General features: G+C 43.5%; 1 protein-coding gene across 1 annotated transcript in view; it reads left to right on the top strand.

The window, feature by feature from the left end:
- The window catches only part of LOC121549123 (prolyl endopeptidase), a 44,185-nt gene that overhangs the window by 17,507 nt on the left and 7,214 nt on the right, over positions 1–19,464 (top strand). The window contains exons 9-11 of the mRNA XM_041860977.2: positions 9,820–10,017; positions 18,274–18,377; positions 19,202–19,338. Coding sequence (XP_041716911.1) covers positions 9,820–10,017; positions 18,274–18,377; positions 19,202–19,338 — 439 coding nt within the window. The remainder of the gene's footprint in view (positions 1–9,819; positions 10,018–18,273; positions 18,378–19,201; positions 19,339–19,464) is intronic.

Genomic DNA, 19,464 nt, shown 5'->3' on the forward strand with positions numbered 1-19,464 from the left:
CCTGGGGAAGGGTACCAAAAAACCTCTGCAGCATTGAAGGTCCCCAAGAACACAGTGGCCTCCGTCATTCTTAAATGGAAGAAGCTTGGAACCACCAAGACTCTTCCTAGAGCTGGCCGTCCGGCCAAAGTGAGCAATCGGGTGAGAAGGGCCTTGGTCAGGGAGGTGACCAAGAACTCGATGGCACTCTGACAGAGCTCCAGAATTTCTCTATGGAAATGGGAGAACCTTCCATAAGGACAACCATCTCTGCAGCACTCCACCAATCAGCCCTTTATGGTAGAGTGGCCAGACGGAAGCCACTCCTCAGTAAAAGGCACATGACCGCACACTTGGAGTTTGCCAAAAGGCACCTAAAGGGTGCCCCCCGAGTGGTGCAGCGGTCTAAGGCACTGCATCGCAGTGCTTGAGGCGTCACTACAGATCCAGGTTCGATCACCAGGCTGTGTCGCAGCCGGCCGCGACCGGGAGACCCATGAGGCGGCGCGCAATTGGCCCAGCGTCGTCCGGGTTAGGGGAGAGTTTGGTTGGCAGGGATGTCCTTGTCCCATCGCGCTCTAGCGACTCCTTGTGGTGGGCCGGGCGAATGCACGCTGACTCCGGTCGCCAGTTGTACAGTGTTTCCTCCGGCTGACTTCCGGGTTAAGCGGGCAGTGTGTCAAGAAGCAGTGCGGATTGGCAGGGTCGTGTTTCGGAGGGTGCATGGCTCTCGCCTTTCGCCTCTCCCGAGTCCGTACAGGAGTTGCAGCGATGGGACAAGACTACCTACCAATTGGATATCACGAAAAAGGGGTACAAAAATAAAATTTTAAAAAAGGCACCTAAAGAACTCTCAGCCCATGAGAAACAAGGTTCTCTAGTCTGATGAAACAAGGATTGAACTCTTTGGCCTGAATGCCATGCGTCACGTCTGGAGGAAACCAGGCACCGCTCATCACCTGGTCAATACCATCCCTACGGTGTAGCATGGTGGTGGCAGCATCATGCTGTGGGGATGTTTTTCAGCGACAGGGACTGGGAGACTAGTCAGGATCGAGGGAAAGATTAACTGCGCAAAGTACAGAGAGATCCTTGATGAAAACCTGCTACAGAGTGCTCAGGCCCTCAGACTGGGGCGAAGGTTCACCTTCCAACAGAACAACGACATTAAGCACACAGCCAAGACAACGCAGGAGTAGCTTAGGGACAAATCTCAATGTCCTTGAGTGGCCCAGCCAAAGCCCGGATTTAAACCTGATCGAACATCTCTGGAGAGACCCGAAATGTAGCTGTGCAGCGACGCTCCCCATCCATCCTGACAGCACTTGAGAGGATCTGCAGAGAAGAATGGGAGAAACTCCCCAAATACAGGTGTGCCAAGCTTGAGGCATCATACCCAAGAAGACTCGAGGCTGTAATCGCTGCCAAAGGTGCTTCAACAAAGTACTGGGTAAAGGGTCTGAATACTTATATAAATGTGATATTTCCGTTTTTTTATTTGTAATAAATTTGCAAAGATTTATAAAAACCTGTTTTTGCTTCGTCTTTATGGGGTATTGTCTGTAGATTGAGGAAAAAAACAATTTTAATCAATTTTAGAATAAGGCTGCATCAAAATGTGAAAAAAGTCAAGGGGTCTGAATATTTTCCGAATGCACTGTAAATGTGCCCATTTGGGGATCTGATAGTATTTCTGATTGGCTTAACGCATCACCACTAATGAGCGGTTTAGCTTCTCAAAGTAATGTTTTCTTCACCTCAAACAGCAAGCAAACAAAGTCTGTTTTTACATCCGTTGAGAATGACAATAGTTCCTCAATGTATTTGAAAAATCTTTCCAACTCTCTCCCTTTCGATAACCACTCGGCGTGATAGGAAAAATGTAATGCTCTGATCCAGTGGAAATTTGATAAAATCGGCCTGCCTGATTACTTGACTTGGACTGAAATAGGTTATGGTACTCATTTTGGGTGCTGGTACTGTTTATATTTAGGTGCAGGAGCTCCACAATACTTTTGAGCTAATATTCTATAAGAGGAACAGGAGCTCAAGCAGTAGAAATTGAGGTGCCAGTACTCTGCTCCGGTGAGCTTCTGTCAAAGTCAAGCACTGCTTCTTATCCCTTGTGCAAATGGCCTACAGCTGTGTCTGTCCCGAGCTCACTGGTGCAGGAAACTGAGGGGCCAGAATATTTTATACAATGTTGCAAGTTCGCTAGCACAAGCTTCGGGCTGGACCCAAGTTAATAGTTGATACAATGTTTCAAGTTCATTGCAGACAGGCCATGTGTAGCCAATGTGGTTTATAGGAAGAAAATAAATCTGGATATTTTCTACTTGCAGGCTGCAATGTTTTTAAATTTGTTGGCTTTATTTAGGCTATTTTTACATAGTTGGCAGTAGAAGTTTTTAGGTTTGTATAATTTTCATTTAGATTTAAATCGAATTTTGATTAACCACATGACAATGATTTTGAGATATGAAGACGTTTTTATAAATGAAATGAAACTGTTCCACGAAAATGTGCCTATGAAAACCATAACTGGCAGGCAGATCGGTAGAAATGGTAAGATAAATTGGTATTTCACATGAGAAAGGTTGCCGAGTAATGGCAGAATCTGCGAAAGGCAGCAGGAGGAGAATGGTTGGGTCAGGTTAAGTTTTTTTTTCTTCTGGTTATCTAGATCGCTGGATCCCTCTTGAGTCATTTGTCTTATTTCATCAAACCGTAAGCTTAAATCATCAGACAAGTTCAATGCATATAGTTGATTTTATTAAAACACCTTAAGTGTGTCTATATATGGAAAAATACACGTTTAAACATTCCTGGGATCTGCAGTGCTTTAACCATGAATTATTTCCCCCTCTCTCTGGATCTTTACCTTCATCTTCTTTATTTCCAGTAAGCACCAGATGTTCGTGTATATTGAGTAGGGATTCACTCAACAACTTGTTCTCTCTTTTTTTAAGTTGATTAACATCAGCTTTGATAACATTGACTGTACCCTTCAGCTTTTTAGTTTCTTTTTCCAGTGTCACAGCTTTCTCATCACTCATTTCAAGGCTCACCTTCATCTCATGTATATCTTTACAGACTAACTCAAGTACGCCTAATTTATAGATTTTAGCAGTTCGGTTTCCACGCTTACCGTACAGGGTGGTGAAAATAGGTCATCCATGTCAGTCAGTCTCTTATCATATTTTTTAGAGGTTAGTTCTCCATTCTTTCCGTGTTTACCCTCCACCATGTTTTTGTTTTGACTGCGTTGGTAGTGTTCGTCTATAAAATGCTCTAGCCTTACAAGTTGTCTTGAGTTATTATCCAGTTTTGATGTTGTTGCCCACGAGTGAGCAGATCAGCGTAAAAGTACTATTATTTTGTCAGTTTTAGGGAGATTAATTTCTACGCTTTTTCACGAGGCATTCACAAGGCATTCTGCACCGCCATCTTCAGTCCGCCATATTTCCTATCAAGGTGTTTTCCATGTTAGTAAAGACAATATTAAATTGAGAATAGTCTGATAGATGAAAATATGATCACTTGATGAGAGAACAGCGTGTGCAGCCTGAGGGGCAAGGAACAGAGGGCAAGCTTTTTTGGCGACTTTCTCAAATATAGTATGTAGTCTCATCATACAGCCCATATGTTTTGATTTCTAAGGTTTGTATCATTCACAACTAAAGTTGCCAAATAACTCTAAATCTAGCGTATAGGACCCGTTTCAAATTAACATATTTATGCTCAACATAGCCACTTCATATGTGCGCGAAGTCGCTCTGGAATGGGCAAAATATCCTTTCTATTTTATTAAGCTTAGTTAAAATATCCTTTTCTTACTATAAAATATCTACAGTGAGGGAAAAAAGTATTTGATCCCCTGCTGATTTTGTACGTTTGCCAACTGACAAAGAAATGATCAGTCTATAATTTTAATGGTAGGTTTATTTGAACAGTGAGAGACTAACAACAAAAAAATCCAGAAAAACGCATGTCAAAAATGTTATCAATTGATTTGCATTTTAATAAGGGAAATAAGTATTTGACCCCTCTGTAAAACATGACTTAGTACTTGGTGGAAAAACCCTTGTTGGCAATCAGAGGTCAGACGTTTCTTGTAGTTGCCACCAGGTTTGCACACATCTCAGGAGGGATTTTGTTCCACTCCTCTTTGCAGATCTTCTCCAAGTCATTAAGGTTTCGAGGCTGACGTTCGGCAACTCGAACCTTCAGCTCCCTCCACATATTTTCTATGGGATTAAGTTCTGGAGACTGGCTAGGCCACTCCAGGACCTTAATGTGCTTCTTCTTGAGCCACTCCTTTGTTGCCTTGGCCGTGTGTTTTGGGTCATTGTCATGCTGGAATACCCATCCACGACCCATTTTCAATGCCCTGGCTGAGGGAAGGAGGTTCTCACCCAAGATTTGACGGTACATGGCCCTGTCCATCGTCCCTTTGATGTGGTGAAGTTGTCCTGTCCCCTTAGCAGAAAAACACCCCCAAAGCATAATGTTTCCACCTCCATGTTTGACGGTGGGGATGGTGTTCTTGGGGTCATAGGCAGCATTCCTCCTCCTCCAAACACAGCGAGTTGAGTTGATGCCAAAGAGCTCGATTTTGGTCTCATCTGACCACAACACTTTCACCCAGTTCTCCTCTGAATCATTCAACTCCTCTAAATCATTTCAGTCCTTCACGGCGTAGTGTGTTACCAATTATTTTCTATGGTCCCAGCTGCCTTGAGATCATTGACAAGATCCTCCCGTGTAGTTCTGGGTTGATTCCTCACCGTTCTCATGACCATTGCAACTCCACGAGGTGATATCTTGCATGGAGCCCCAGGCCGAGGGAGATTGACAGTAATTTTGTGTTTCTTCCATTTGCGAATAATCGCACCAACTGTTGTCACCTTCTCACCAAGCTGCTTGGCGATGGTCTTTTAGCCCATTCCAGCCTTGTGTAGCTCTACAATCTTGTCCCTGACATCCTTGGAGAGCACTTTGGCCTTGGCCATGGTGGAGAGTTTGGAATCTGATTGATTGATTGCTTCTGTGGACAGGTGTCTTTTATACAGGTAAACTGAGATTAGGAGCACTCCCTTTAAGAGTGTGCTCCTAATCTCAGCTCATTACCTGTATACAAGACACCTGGGAGCCAGAAATTTTTCTGATTGAGAGGGGGTCATACTTATTTCCCTCATTAAAATGCTAATACATTTATAACATTTTTGACATGCGTTTTTCTGGATTTTTTGTTGTTATTCTGTCTCTCACTGTTCAAATAAACCTACCATTAAAAGTATAGGCTGATCATTTCTTTGTCAGTGGGCAAACATACAAAATCAGCAGGGGATCAAATACTTTTTTCCCCTCACTGTAATATAAAATAATGGAATGGGATTTATACGCATATCATGTCTGCTAAATTAATAAGCCTACGCCTATGGCATAGCCAGATAACAACATATTGAAGGCTAACTCATATTCTGTTCTTCTGAAATGCATTTTCTTTATATCATAATGTTTCTTTAGACCTGCCTAAAATACATTACGATTTATTGTGATGGTGTATATTCAATTGATTTATTAGACTTTGTTAATTAACGGTCAATTACTGTGAGACCGGCAGTCTTTTACATGACAATAACCGGCTGACAAAATTATATGACTGCCACAGCCCTAGTAGAGGATAAAAAAGCGGTTGTAAATTTACTAACAGTTGTGGAGTTAATGATGCGAGTTGGGACACACATTTTTAGGAGGAGGAGATAGCAGTTTAAAAACAATACTACGGTGGTCAGACACACATCAATAGTTTCCAAGTTATCAATATTCAGAACATAAGACAGCACGAGATCAAGAGTATGGCCTTTGTGTGTAGGCCCTGTGGCATGTAGCACAAGTTAAGAAACTCCCCAGCTAGTGCATTATTTTGGCAACACATTGTTTCGATCTCCAAGAACAATAACCCTGTCATATTTAGGTGTAACCAAAGGTAGCAGGTCAGATAATTCTGCAATGAACAAACTATTAGGTTTAGGAGGCTGTTTCTTGTTCAAGCAAAGGACAAGGCTCTCAATTGAGGAAAATTTGCCACATGACACAGCGCTACATATATACTTGTCTCTATGAATGACGGCTACCCTACCACCACGGCCAGACGGCTTGGGTTTCTGTAGATAAGAGAAGGATGGAGGGGTAGGTTCATTTAGAGAACTAAAATCATTGGGTTTAAGCCAATGACGTATGTTTTAAGCCAGGTTTCAGCAAGCATGAAAATATCAATGCCGTGTTTTTCCACTAGCGCTAGCTGTCGACTATACAGCTGATTACAGACTCATTTTCAGCTGGATACTTTTTCCACTTAAATTAACTAGGCTACTTTTCAATTCGCTAGTCAGAAAAGTCTGCCGAGCCCTCTCCCGCTAGAATGAACGTTATGCATCTTCTAGCGACCTATTGATAGGACAGGCGCCTGTCAGTCACAAAGTGAGCGATGACAGGGAACACTGCTGGTTTGACAGTCCGTTGTGTGTCCCACCTCTTGGTACCTGTGTGTGTTGAGTCTGCTGTGGTCGCTGTCAAAATTCTTTACACGGAGGGAGGGAGCATAAATTTGCACGTCCCATATAATGTGGAAACGATGAGTCGAAATCGAGTACAGTAGGTGGCATTAATGCACAATAACGTTGGATTCCAGAAGCCGATAAACCCCACAGAAGAAGGGGCAGGAGTGACAACGGTAGCTAGCTAGCCGTAGACCGTGTCCTTCGTCCCCGTCTGTTGGTCTGTTTTTCCGCAGTTCTGTTAAGGACGGCAAAGGCAGGTGTTCGGCAGGCGGGAGCGAAGGACACTGTGTGCTAGCTTAGACAGCTAGTCCGGTACACAGGAGGCAGGGGCAACACTACAGTGGGGGAAAAAAGTAATTAGTCAGCCACCAATTGTGCAAGTTCTCCCACTTAAAAAGATGAGAGAGGCCTGTAATTTTCAGAAAATCACATTGTAGGATTTTTTATGAATTTATTTGCAAATTATGGTGGAAAATAAGTATTTGGTCAATAACAAAAGTTTCTCAGTACTTTGTTATATACCCTTTGTTGGCAATGACACAGGTCAAACATTTTCTGTAAGTCTTCACAAGGTTTTCACACACTGTTGCTGGTATTTTGGCCCATTCCTCCATGCAGATCTCCTCTAGAGCAGTGATGTTTTGGGGCTGTCGCTGGGCAACACGGACTTTCAACTCACTCCAAAGATTTTCTATGGGGTTGAGATCTGGAGACTGGCTAGGCCACTCCAGGACCTTGAAATGCTTCTTACGAAGCCACTCCTTCGTTGCCGGGCGGTGTGTTTGGGATCATTGTCATGCTGAAAGACCCAGCCACGTTTCATCTTCCATGCCCTTGCTGATGGAAGGAGGTTTTCACTCAAAATCTCACGATACATGGCCCTATTCATTCTTTCCTTTACACGGATCAGTCGTCCTGGTCCCTTTGCAGAAAAACAGCCCCAAAGCATGATGTCTCCACCCCCATGCTTCACAGTAGGTATGGTGTTCTTTGGATGCAACTCGGCATTCTTTGTCCTCCAAACACGACGAGTTGAGTTTTTACCAAAAAGTTATATTTTGGTTTCATCTGACCATATGACATTCTCCCAATCCTCTTCTGGATCATCCAAATGCACTCTAGCAAACTTCAGACGGGCCTGGACATGTACTGGCTTAAGCAGGGGGACACGTCTGACACTGCAGGATTTGAATCCCTGGCGGCGTAGTGTGTTACTGATGGTAGGCTTTGTTACTTTGGTCCCAGCTCTCTGCAGGTCATTCACTAGGTCCCCCCGTGTGGTTCTGTGATTTTTGCTCACCGTTCTTGTGATCATTTTGACCCCACGGGGTGAGATCTTGCGTGGAGCCCCAGATCGAGGGAGGTTATCAGTGGTCTTGTATGTCTTCCATTTCCTAATAATTGCTCCCACAGTTGATTTCTTCAAACCAAGCTGCTTACCTATTGCAGATTCAGTCTTCCCAGCCTGGTGCAGGTCTACAATTTTGTTTCTGGTGTCCTTTGACAGCTCTTTGGTCTTGGCCATATTGGAGTTTGGAGTGTGACTGTTTGAGGTTGTGGACAGGTGTCTTTTATACTGATAACAAGTTCAAACAGGTGCCATTAATACAGGTAACGAGTGGAGGACAGAGGAGCCTCTTAAAGAAGAAGTTACAGGTCTGTGAGAGCCAGAAATCTTGCCTGTTTGTAGGTGACCAAATACTTATTTTACACCATAATTTGCAAATAAATTCATTAAAAATCCTACAATGTGACTTTCTGGAAAAAAAATCTCAATTTGTCTGTCATAGTTGACGTGTACCTATGATGAAAATTACAGGCCTCTCATATCTTTTTAAGTGGGAGAACTTGCACAATTGGTGGCTGACTAAATACTTTTTTCCCCCCACTGTATGTGACCCTGTGTGCTAGCTAGTTAGTTAGCTAACCCAGGGCTTCCCAAACTCGGTCCTGGTGCACGTTTTGTTTTTTGCCCTAGCACTACATAGCTGATTCAAATAACCAACTCATCAGCAAGCTTTGATGTTTTGATTCACCTGTGTAGTGCTAGGGCAAAAACCAAAACGTGCATCCAGGGGGGGCCCCAGGACCGAGGGCCAGTGAGAAAAGTTAACGTTGGACTGACTGAATAAAGTCGATCTCATATCCTTTCCATTCATAAATCATACAACGTAGTTATATGTCCATGGTATCGCATCGGGACAAGTAAACTAAAGATCTCATTTTTATTTTCGATATGAAGTCCGTCAGGACTTGCCAGACAGTGATTTTAAAGTGAGTGACTCGTCCGTAGCCTACCGAATTGCATCGGTAAGAGAGCTGTAGGCTTTTTGCCAATTATCTGCACATAAATTATGAAAACATTTGATTATGATGGTGAATCCTCCTCACTGCAGGAACAATATGTAGGCTGGTGGAGCGAGAGCCTCACTCTGGTCCAAAATATAATACAATAAAAAATGATTAATTGTTTTAAAAGCTAATGATACTTATATGGTATTTTCAAAGATATTGATGTAGGTCTACTGATTTTAATGAACAGGTTGACAATAAGAGTAGTCAACTGCTGCTTTCTGTGTAGCAAAGCCCATGTTTAACACCTGCTTTTTTTTTTCATACCTGTATTGCAGATAGCTGAGAAAATGCCTGAAGGCCCAGTGCAGTCAATTAAGTTTTTCCAGTGTTTTATATCATATTGTACAACAGCTGATGAAACTAACACTGTAAAAGCGAAAGTGTAATCAGTGTTATTTCCTTAAAATACAATCTAGCATTTGAATGTACCAGAGGCCACCAAAATAGTGCTTGTTCTGCAACAACAAAATGCCGGGGGGAGCCAGGCTGGCTACTTTTTCTATTTGTGGAAAACACTGTCAATGTCATGGAAATAATAAAATCATTGCATATGAATGACTTATTATTTAGAGATCTTACATTTAATAAACCAATATTGACATGGATACCTGCCTGATTGACCGAAGTATTCAGATGAGTTAAAGGAACATAAATTAGGTTACTTACATTAACCGCACTACGGGACATAGTATGCTTTCCATGTCCTCTGTTGCTAATTATGACCGGGAGGACTGGAGCACTACCAGAACCAGACAGCCAGTCTATTGGTTTTGATCAGGTCCTCGGTAAATAACTGCCATATACTGTCTAGGAGTACTCTGTTATCCACATGATCATGGTTTTTAAACTTTTCGATTGTTTGACTTACCCTTCTTCATGCGCTCTCTCTCTCTCTCCCATTCCCTCCATCTCCCTCCAGTGTTTGCCACCTGTACCTACTCCAGCCTCCTGTTCGTGTGTTTCCTGCACGATGTAAAGAACGTCCTTAAGATGTACCGTCTGAGCTCGGGGGAGGAGCTCAGGACCTTCCCCCTGGACGTGGGCTCTGTTGTGGGCTTCACCGGACGCAAGAGGGACTCTGAGATCTTCTACTACTTCACCTCCTTCCTCTCGCCAGGTAGGCTATCATAAACCAGGGCTCAAAACTGTGACCCAAGCACTCACATTTGCGACCTTTTGACTTGGCAGTGCGACACCGATTCTTAATTGGTCGCTAGGGTGCCAGTGGAAAAAAAAAAAAGTTTTTGTTCATGTTAGTTTTTGGTTCACAATGTGCTTTTTTTCATTATCAAGATTTATTCAAACAGCAAAGGGTATGCAACAATGGATATGCAGACCAGGTAGCCTATTTAAAAAGTTTGTTCAGAAGTCTTGGTTGAATCTTTGCGATGCGCAATTGTCATCATGCTCTGTTTGAATGAACATTTCTAAAGGCTTTCCCAAAAAACCTTCTCAATTAAATGTTGACTAAAGAGTAGGCCTACCTGGCAGAATGATATCATTCGCATCAATGACAGGGCATTTGTTTTTCCAACTCTGCCATCACATGTAGCTTACACTGTACAGTACAAAAACACCGCTAGCCTAACACAACGTGTTCTTGCTTAGGTGTACAATTGAATAAAGGACCCTCCTGCCCAAAAATGTTTTGATTGTTCCCAGTACTTAAAAGTGCTCTCCTGATGTGGTTTAATCCTTGGCCTACAATAGCCGCACCCCCATGGAAATCGAATTAACATAATAATTAACATCCCCATCAAAGTCCGTCTGTTTAAGCTAGATATTCAGTGCCTTGCAAAAGTATTCATACCCCTTGGCGGTTTTCCTATTTTGTTGCATTACAACCTGTAATTTAAATGGATTTTTATTTGGATTTCATTTAATGGACATACACAAAATAGTCCAAATTGGAAATGACAAAAAGATTTGTTTCAAAAAATTCTAAAAAATTAATAACGGAAAAGTGGTGTGTGCATATGTATTCACCCCCTTTGCTATGAAGCCCCTAATAAGATCTGGTGCAACCAATTACCTTCAGAAGTCACATAATTAGTTCGATTGCACACAGGTGGACTTTATTTAAGTGTCACGTGATCTGTCACATGATCTCAGTATATATACACCTGTTCTGAAAGGCCCCAGAGTCTGCAACACCACTAAGCAAGGGGCACCACCTAGCAAGCGGCACCATGAACAAACATTTTTTTTTTTATGTTCATCAAATGAAGACCAAGGAGCGCTCCAAACAGGTCAGGGACAAAATTGTGGAGAAGTACAGATGAGGGTTGGGATATATAAAAATATCGAACTTTGAACATCCCTCGGAGCACCATTTTCTAAATCCATTATTAAAAAATGGAAAGAATATGGCACCACAACAAACCTTCCAAGAGAGGGCCGCCCACCAAAACTCACGGACCAGGCAAGGAGGGCATTAATCGGAGGCAACAGAGACCAAAGATAACCCTGAAGGAGCTGCAAAGCTCCACAGCGGAGATTGGAGTATCTGTCCATAGGACCACTTTAAGCCGTACTCTCCACAGAGCTGGGCTTTACGGGAGAGTGGCCAGAAAAAAGCCATTGCTTAATGAAAAAAATAAGCAACCACGTTTGGTGTTTGCCAAAAGCCATGTGGGAGACTCCCCAAACATATGGAAAAAGGTACTCTGGTCAGATGAGATAAAATTGAGCTTTTTGGCCATTAAGAAAAACGCAATGTCTGGCGCAAACCCAACAGCTCTCATCACCCCGAGGACACCATCCCCACAGTGAAGCATGGTGGTGGCACCATCATGCTGTGGGGATGTTTTTCATCGGCAGGGACTGGGAAACTGGTCAGAATTGAAGGAATGATGGATGGCGCTAAATACAGGGAAATTCTTGAGGGAAACCTGTTTCAGTCTTCCAGAGATATGAGACTGGGACGGAGGTTCACCTTCCAGAAGGACAATGACCCTAAGCATACTGCTAAAGCAACACTCGAGTGGTTTAAGGGGAAACATTGAAATGTCTTGGAATGGCCTAGTCAAAGCCCAGACCTCAATCCAATTGAGAATATGTGGTATGACTTAAAGATTGCTGTACACCAGCGGAACCCATCCAACTTGAAATACTTCAAATCCCAGTGGCTAGATGTGCCAAGCTTATAGAGACCTACCCCAAGAGACTTGCAGCTGTAATTGCGGGGGGGAGGGGGGTGAATAGTTATGCACACTCAAGTTTTCTGTTTTTTTGTCTTATTTTTTGTTTGTTTCACACAAAACATTTTTTTTTTGCATATTCAAAGTGATAGGCACGTTGTGTAAATCAAATGATACAAACCCCCAAAAAATCAATTTTAATTCCAGGTTGTAAGGCAACAAAATAGGAAAAATGCCAAGGGGGATGAATACTTTCGCAAGCCACTGTATGTGTTTTTTTGCACGGGCTGCGTCTCAATCCATCGCATCCGCCGATATCGCCCTTCCGCATCTGCGGTGAAAGGTGGCAGAGAGAGAGCGGTGTTTGTCAGACCATGAGACATCCCGGGAAAATCAGTCTTCTCACAAAAACGTCTGTAGCGTCCAAACGGTTTAGCCTATAAAACTATTATGACCACTCTATTGAAAGCTGAAAGTCACCAACACAATGGTTTTCTCCCTTTTGCATGAATGGAACTACGGTGCATTCGGAAATTATTCAGACCACTTCACTTATTCCACATTTTGTTAACAGCTTTAATTTAAAATTGATTAAATGTTTTTTTTCCCCTCATCAATCTACACACAATACCCCATAATGACAAAACAAAAACTGGTTTTTAGATTTTTTGCAAGTGTGTGTATATATATATGTGTGTGTGTGTGTGTGTGTATATATATATATATTGCTCAAAAAAATAAAGGGAACACTAAAATAACACATCCTAGATCTGAATGAATGAAATAATCTTATTAAATACTTTTTTCTTTACATAGTTGAATGTGCTGACAACAAAATGACACAAATTATCAATGGAAATCAAATGTATCAACCCATGGAGGTCTGGATTTGGAGTCACCCTCAAAATTAAAGTGGAAAACCACACCACAGGCTGATCCAACTTTGATGTAATGTCCTTAAAACAAGTCAAAATGAGGCTCAGTAGTGTGTGTGGCCTCCACGTGCCTGTATGACCTCCCTACAACGCCTGGGCATGCTCCTGATGAGGTGGTGGATGGTCTCCTGAGGGATCTCCTCCCAGACCTGGACTAAAGCATCCGCCAACTCCTGGACAGTCTGTGGTGCAACGTGGCGTTGCTGGATGAAGCGAGACATGATGTCCCAGATGTGCTCAATTGGATTCAGGTCTGGGGAACGGGCGGTCCATAGCATCAATGCCTTCCTCTTGCAGGAACTGCTGACACACTCCAGCCACATGAGGTCTAGCATTGTCTTGCATTAGGAGGAACCCAGGGCCAACCGCACCAGCATATGGTCTCACAAGGGGTCTGAGGATCTCATCTCGGTACCTAATGGCAGTCAGGCTACCTCTGGCGAGCACATGGAGGGCTGTGCGGCCCCCCAAAGAAATGCCAGCCACACCATGACTGACCCACCGCCAAACCGATCATGCTGGAGGATGTTGCAGGCAGCAGAACGTTCTCCACGGCGTCTCCAGACTCTCACGTGCTCAGTGTGAACCTGCTTTCATCTGTGAAGAGCACAGGGCGCCAGTGGCGAATTTGCCAATCTTGATGTTCTCTGGCAAATGCCAAACGTCCTGCACGGTGTTGGGCTGTAAGCACAACCCCCACCTGTGGACGTCGGGCCCTCATACCACCCTCATGGAGTCTGTTTCTGACCGTTTGAGCAGACACATGCACATTTGTGGCCTGCTGGAGGTCATTTTACAGGGCTCTGGCAGTGCTCCTCCTGCTCCTCCTTGCACAAAGGCAGAGGTAGCAGTCCTGCTGCTGGGTTGTTGCCCTCCTACGGCCTCCTCCAAGTCTCCTGATGTACTGGCCTGTCTCCTGGTAGCACCTCCATGCTCTGAACACTACGCTGACAGACACAGCAAACCTTCTTGCCACAGCTCGCATTGATGTGCCATCCTGGATGAGCTGCACTATCTGAGCCACTTGTGTGGTTTGTAGACGCCGTCTCATGCTACCACTAGAGTGAAAGCACCGCCAGCATTCAAATGTGACCAAAACATCAGCCAGAAAGCATAGGAACTGAGAAGTGGTCTGTGGTCACCTGCAAAACAAGTCCTTTATTGGGGGTGTCTTGCTAATTGCCTATAATTTCCACCTGTTGTCTATTCCATTTGCACAACAGCATGTGAAATGTATTGTCAATCAGTGTTGCTTCCTAAGTGGACAGTTTGATTTCACAGAAGTGTGATTGACTTGGAGTTACATTGTGTTGTTTAAGTGTTCCCTTAATTTTTTTGAGCAGTGTGTGTATATATATATACACACACACACAGTGGGGAGAACAAGTATTTGATACACTGCCGATTTTGCAGGTTTTCCTACTTACAAAGCATGTAGAGGTCTGTAATTTTTATCATAGGTACACTTCAACTGTGAGCGACGGAATCTAAAAACAAAAATCCAGAAAATCACATTGTATGATTTTTAAGTAATTCATTTGCATTTTATTGCATGACATAAGTATTTGATACATCAGAAAAGCAGAACTAAATATTTGGTACAGAAACCTTTTGTTTGCAATTACAGAGATCATACGTTTCCTGTAGGTCTTGACCAGGTTTGCACATACTGCAGCAGGGATTTTGGCCCACTCCTCCATACAGACCTTCTCCAGATCCTTCAGGTTTCGGGGCTGTCGCTGGGCAATACGGACTTTCAGCTCCCTCCAAAGATTTTCTATTGGGTTCAGGTCTGGAGACTGGCTAGGTCACTCCAGGACCTTGAGATGCTTCTTACGGAGCCACTCCTTAGTTGCCCTGGCTGTGTGTTTCGGGTCGTTGTCATGCTGGAAGACCCAGCCACGACCCATCTTCAATGCTCTTACTGAGGGAAGGAGGTTGTTGGCCAAGATCTCGCGATACATGGCCCCATCCATCCTCCCCTCAATACGGTGCAGTCGTCCTGTCCCCTTTGCGGAAAAGCATCCCCAAAGAATGATGTTTCCACCTCCATGCCTCACGGTTGGGATGGTGTTCTTGGGGTTGTACTCATCCTTCTTCTTCCTCCAAACACGGCGAGTGGAGTTTAGACCAAAAGCTCTATTTTTGTCTCATCAGACCACATGACCTTCTCCCATTCCTCCTCTGGATCATCCAGATGGTCATTGGCAAACTTCAGACGGGCCTGGACATGCGCTGGCTTGAGCAGGGGGACCTTGCGTGCGCTGCAGGATTTTAATTCATGACGGCGTAGTGTGTTACTAATGGTTTTCTTTGAGACTGTGGTCCCAGCTCTCTTCAGGTCATTGACCAGGTCCTGCCGTGTAGTTCTGGGCTGATGCCCCACGAGGTGAGATCTTGCATGGAGCCCCAGACCGAGGGTGATTGACCGTCATCTTGAACTTCTTCCATTTTCTAATAAATGCGCCAACAGTTGTTGCCTTCTCAGCAAGCTGCTTGCCTATTGTCCTGTAGCCCATCCCAGCTTTGTGCAGGTCTACAATTTTATCCCTGATGTCCTTACACAGCTCTATGGTCTTGGCCATTGTGGAGAGGTTGGAGTCTGTTTGATTGAGTGTGTGGACAGGTGTCTTTTATACAGGTAATGAGTTCAAACAGGTGCAGTTAATACAGGTAATGAGTGGAGAACAGGAGGGCTTCTTAAAGAAAAATGAACAGGTCTGTGAGAGCCGGAATTCTTACTGGTTGGTAGGTGATCAAATACTTATGTCATGCAATAAAATGCAAATTAATTACTTAAAAATCATACAATGTGATTTTCTGGATTTTTGTTTTAGATTCCGTCTCTCACAGTTGAAGTGTACCTATGATAAACATTACAGACCTCTACATGCTTTGTAAGTAGGAAAACCTGCAAAATCGGCAGTGTATCAAATACTTGTTCTCCCCACTGTGTGTGTGTGTGTGTGTGTGTGTGTGTATGTATGTATATATATATATATATATTTTTTTTATATCACATTATTCATAAGTATTCAGACCCTTTACTCAGTACTTTGTTGAAGCATCTTTGGCAGAGACTACAGTCTCGAGTTCTTGGGTATGATGCCACAAGCTTGGCACACCTGTATTTGGGGAGTTTCTCCCATTCTTCTCTGCAGATCCTCTCAAGCTCTGTCAGGTTGGATGGGGAGCATTGCTTCACAGCTATTTTCAGGTCTCTCCAGAGATGTTCAAGTCCGGGCTCTGGCTGGGCCACTCAAGACATTCAGAGACTTTCCCTAAGCCACCCCTGCATTGTCTTGGCTGTGTGCTTAGGGTCGTTTTCCTGTTGGAAGGTGAACCTTCGCCCCAGTCTGAGGTCACGAGCGCTCTCGAGCAGGTTTTCATCAAGGGTCTCTCTGTACTTTGCTACGTTCATTTTTCCCTCGTTCGTGACTAGTCTCACAGTCCCTGCCACTGAAAAACATCCCCACAGCATGATGCTGCCACCACCATGCTTCACCGTAGAGTTGGTGCCAGGTTTCCTCCAGACGTGACGCTTGGCATTCAGGCCAAAGAGTTCAATCTTGGTTTCATCAGACCAGAGAATCTTGTTTCTCATGGTCAGTGTCCTTTAGGTGCCTTTTGGCAAACTCCAAGCGTGCTATCATGTGCCCTTTACTGAGGAGTGGCTTCCGTGTGGCCACTCTAACATAAAGGCCTGATTGGTGTAGTGCTGCAGAGATGGTTGTCCTTCTGGAAGGATCTCCCATCTCTACAGAGCTCTGTCAGAGTGACCATCGGGTTCTTGGGCACCTCCCTGACCAAGGCCCTTCTCCCCCGATTGCTCAGTTTGGATGGGCGGCCAGCTCTAGGAAGAGTCTTGGTGTTTCCAAACGTCTTCCATTTAAGAATGATGGAGGCCACTGTGTTCTTTGGAACCTCCAATGCTGCATAAAGGTTTTGGTACCCTTCCCCAGATCTGTGCCTCGACACAACTTTGTCTCTGAGCTCTACAGACAATTCCTTCAACCTCATGGTTTGTTTTTTGCTCTGACATGCACTGTCAACTGTGGGACCTTTATATAGACTGCTGTGTGCCTTTCCAAATCATGTCCAATCAGTTGAATTTACAACAGGTGTACTCAAATCAAGTTGTAAAAACATCTCAAGGATGATCAATGGAAACAGGTTGCACCTGAGCTCAATTTCGAGTCTCATAGCAAAAGGTCTGAATACTTATGCAAATAAGGTATTTCTGTTATTTATTTTTTATAAATTAGCAAACATTTCTAAAAACCTGTTTTCATTTAGTCATTATGGGGAATTTAATAATCTATTTTAGAATAAGGCTGTAACGTAACAAAATGTGGGAAAAGTCAAGGGGTTCGAATGCACTGTATATATGGAGATGGTTTAGTGCCTAAAATAAGGGGATAAATACATGTACAAACAAATATATACTGGAAATTATATCTCTCAGATATAGGACAGACACTTTAGAACAAACTTCCATCTTATAACAATTCCATATGTTAGCTTAGAAGCCCCCCCTCCCCCGGTTTAGACAGGGCCTAGACTCTAGAGGGTTAAGCGTTGTTGTGGACTTCGTACATCCAATATTTGTAGTTTTTCTATAAAGAAAAGTGTGATTTTGAGAGTGAAAACCTGAAAGAAACTCAGAAACCTGGAAAAACATCACCAGGAAATCTGAATTTACCAAAAGATAAAACTGCTTTTATAAGGGCACTACAACTGTAGTGACTGTTCAGAATCGTTAACAATAACACCCTTTTTCAGATTGCGTAAAGGTTTTATTTATTTATAAAGATTTTTAGCCTGGTTCGGAAGGAATCCAGGTACATTATGGGACACAGTTCAGGACATTATCACTGTGCAGCGGCGCAAAATTGGTGCGACCAAACCATATGCTGAAAAAGTTGGTGCCACCAGTGAATCAGACACACAGACAAAAATATACACACACACACATTCTGTGGTGGGCTTCAGCAGATGCAAGAGGGACTCTGAGATCTTCTACTACTTCACCTCCTTCCTCTCACGACGTAGGCTATCATATTACACACATTCTGAGTTAGAGACCGATACACATGCATACAGATGTTCTACTACTTCACCTCTTTCCTCTTGCCAGATACACACACACACACACACAAACACACTTTCTACTATTTCACCCCTTTCCTCTCTCTTGTCTCTTGTAATGTACGAATGTAATTCAGACTTGTGGAATTTCTACAAATATACGGAATTGAAAAATTAAAAATGACCTGTCCCCCGCTCTCTTTCGTCCAGCCATCATCTATCACTGTGACCTGACCAAGGAGCCCCTGCAGCCCCACGTGTTCCGGGAGGTCACCGTCAAGGGCTTTGACCCCTCTGACTACCAGACCACTCAGGTGAGATAGCTACAATATTACATGTACATGATGACCTTTCAAAGGATGGTATGCTTTTCCATACTGTACAAATTAAAAAGAAAGTCACACACTCATCTCTCCTTGCTGTGGATTTATTTGACCAACATTTCGGCTAAAGATTAAACGTTGGTCAAATCTATCCACAGGAAGGTGAGATGATTGTAACTTTTTCATATGCGTAGTGTATTTTCTGTTAGTTAGCACCTCACCTAAAGGGTGTGTTCTTTATTTTATTTACTTCATGCTTTTCTATACTAACACAAATCACCAGAATTGACTGATTCGATGTGTGTGTTTTGTCACTTCAACAAACCTCTGTGTAAATACGGAGTGTACTAAACATTAGGAACACCCAATATTGAGTTGCACCCCATTTTGCCCTCAGAACAGCCTCAATATGTCGAGGCATGGACTACAAGGTGTTGAAAGCATTCCACAGGGATGCTGGCCCATGTTGACTCCAATGCTTCCCACAGTTGTGTCAAGTTAGCTGGATGTCCTTTGGGGGGGTTGACCATTCTTGATACGCACGGGAAACTGTTGAGCGTGAAAAACCCAGCAGCGTTGCAGTTCTTGACACCCTCAAACTGCCCATTCACCCTCTGAATGGCACACAATAACAATCCATGTCTCAAAGCTTAAAAATCCTTATTTTACCTTTCTCCTACCCTTCATCTACACTGATTGAAGTGGATTTAACAAGTGACATCAATAAGGGATCATAGCTTTCACCTGGATTCACCTGGTCAGTCTGTCATGGAAAGAGCATGTTTTCTGCACTCAGTGTGTATTTGTGTCTCCAGGTATTCTACCCCAGTAAGGATGGCACTGAGATCCCCATGTTTATCGTCCATAAGAAGGGCCTGAAGTTGGACGGCTCTCACCCTGCCTTCCTCTACGGCTACGGAGGGTTCAACATCTCCATCACTCCCAGCTACAGGTAAAACCACAAGTCACACTGCTAGCTACAAGTACAACCACAAGTCATACCAGTGTTTTCCGTAAGCGCTGTCCTTCGGCTAAATAGACGATAACAGACTCATTGCTCTGCTGGCTACTTTTTCCA

The sequence above is a fragment of the Coregonus clupeaformis genome, chromosome 33 (genome assembly GCF_020615455.1).
Source record: "Coregonus clupeaformis isolate EN_2021a chromosome 33, ASM2061545v1, whole genome shotgun sequence".
Classification (NCBI taxonomy): Eukaryota; Metazoa; Chordata; class Actinopteri; order Salmoniformes; family Salmonidae; genus Coregonus; species Coregonus clupeaformis.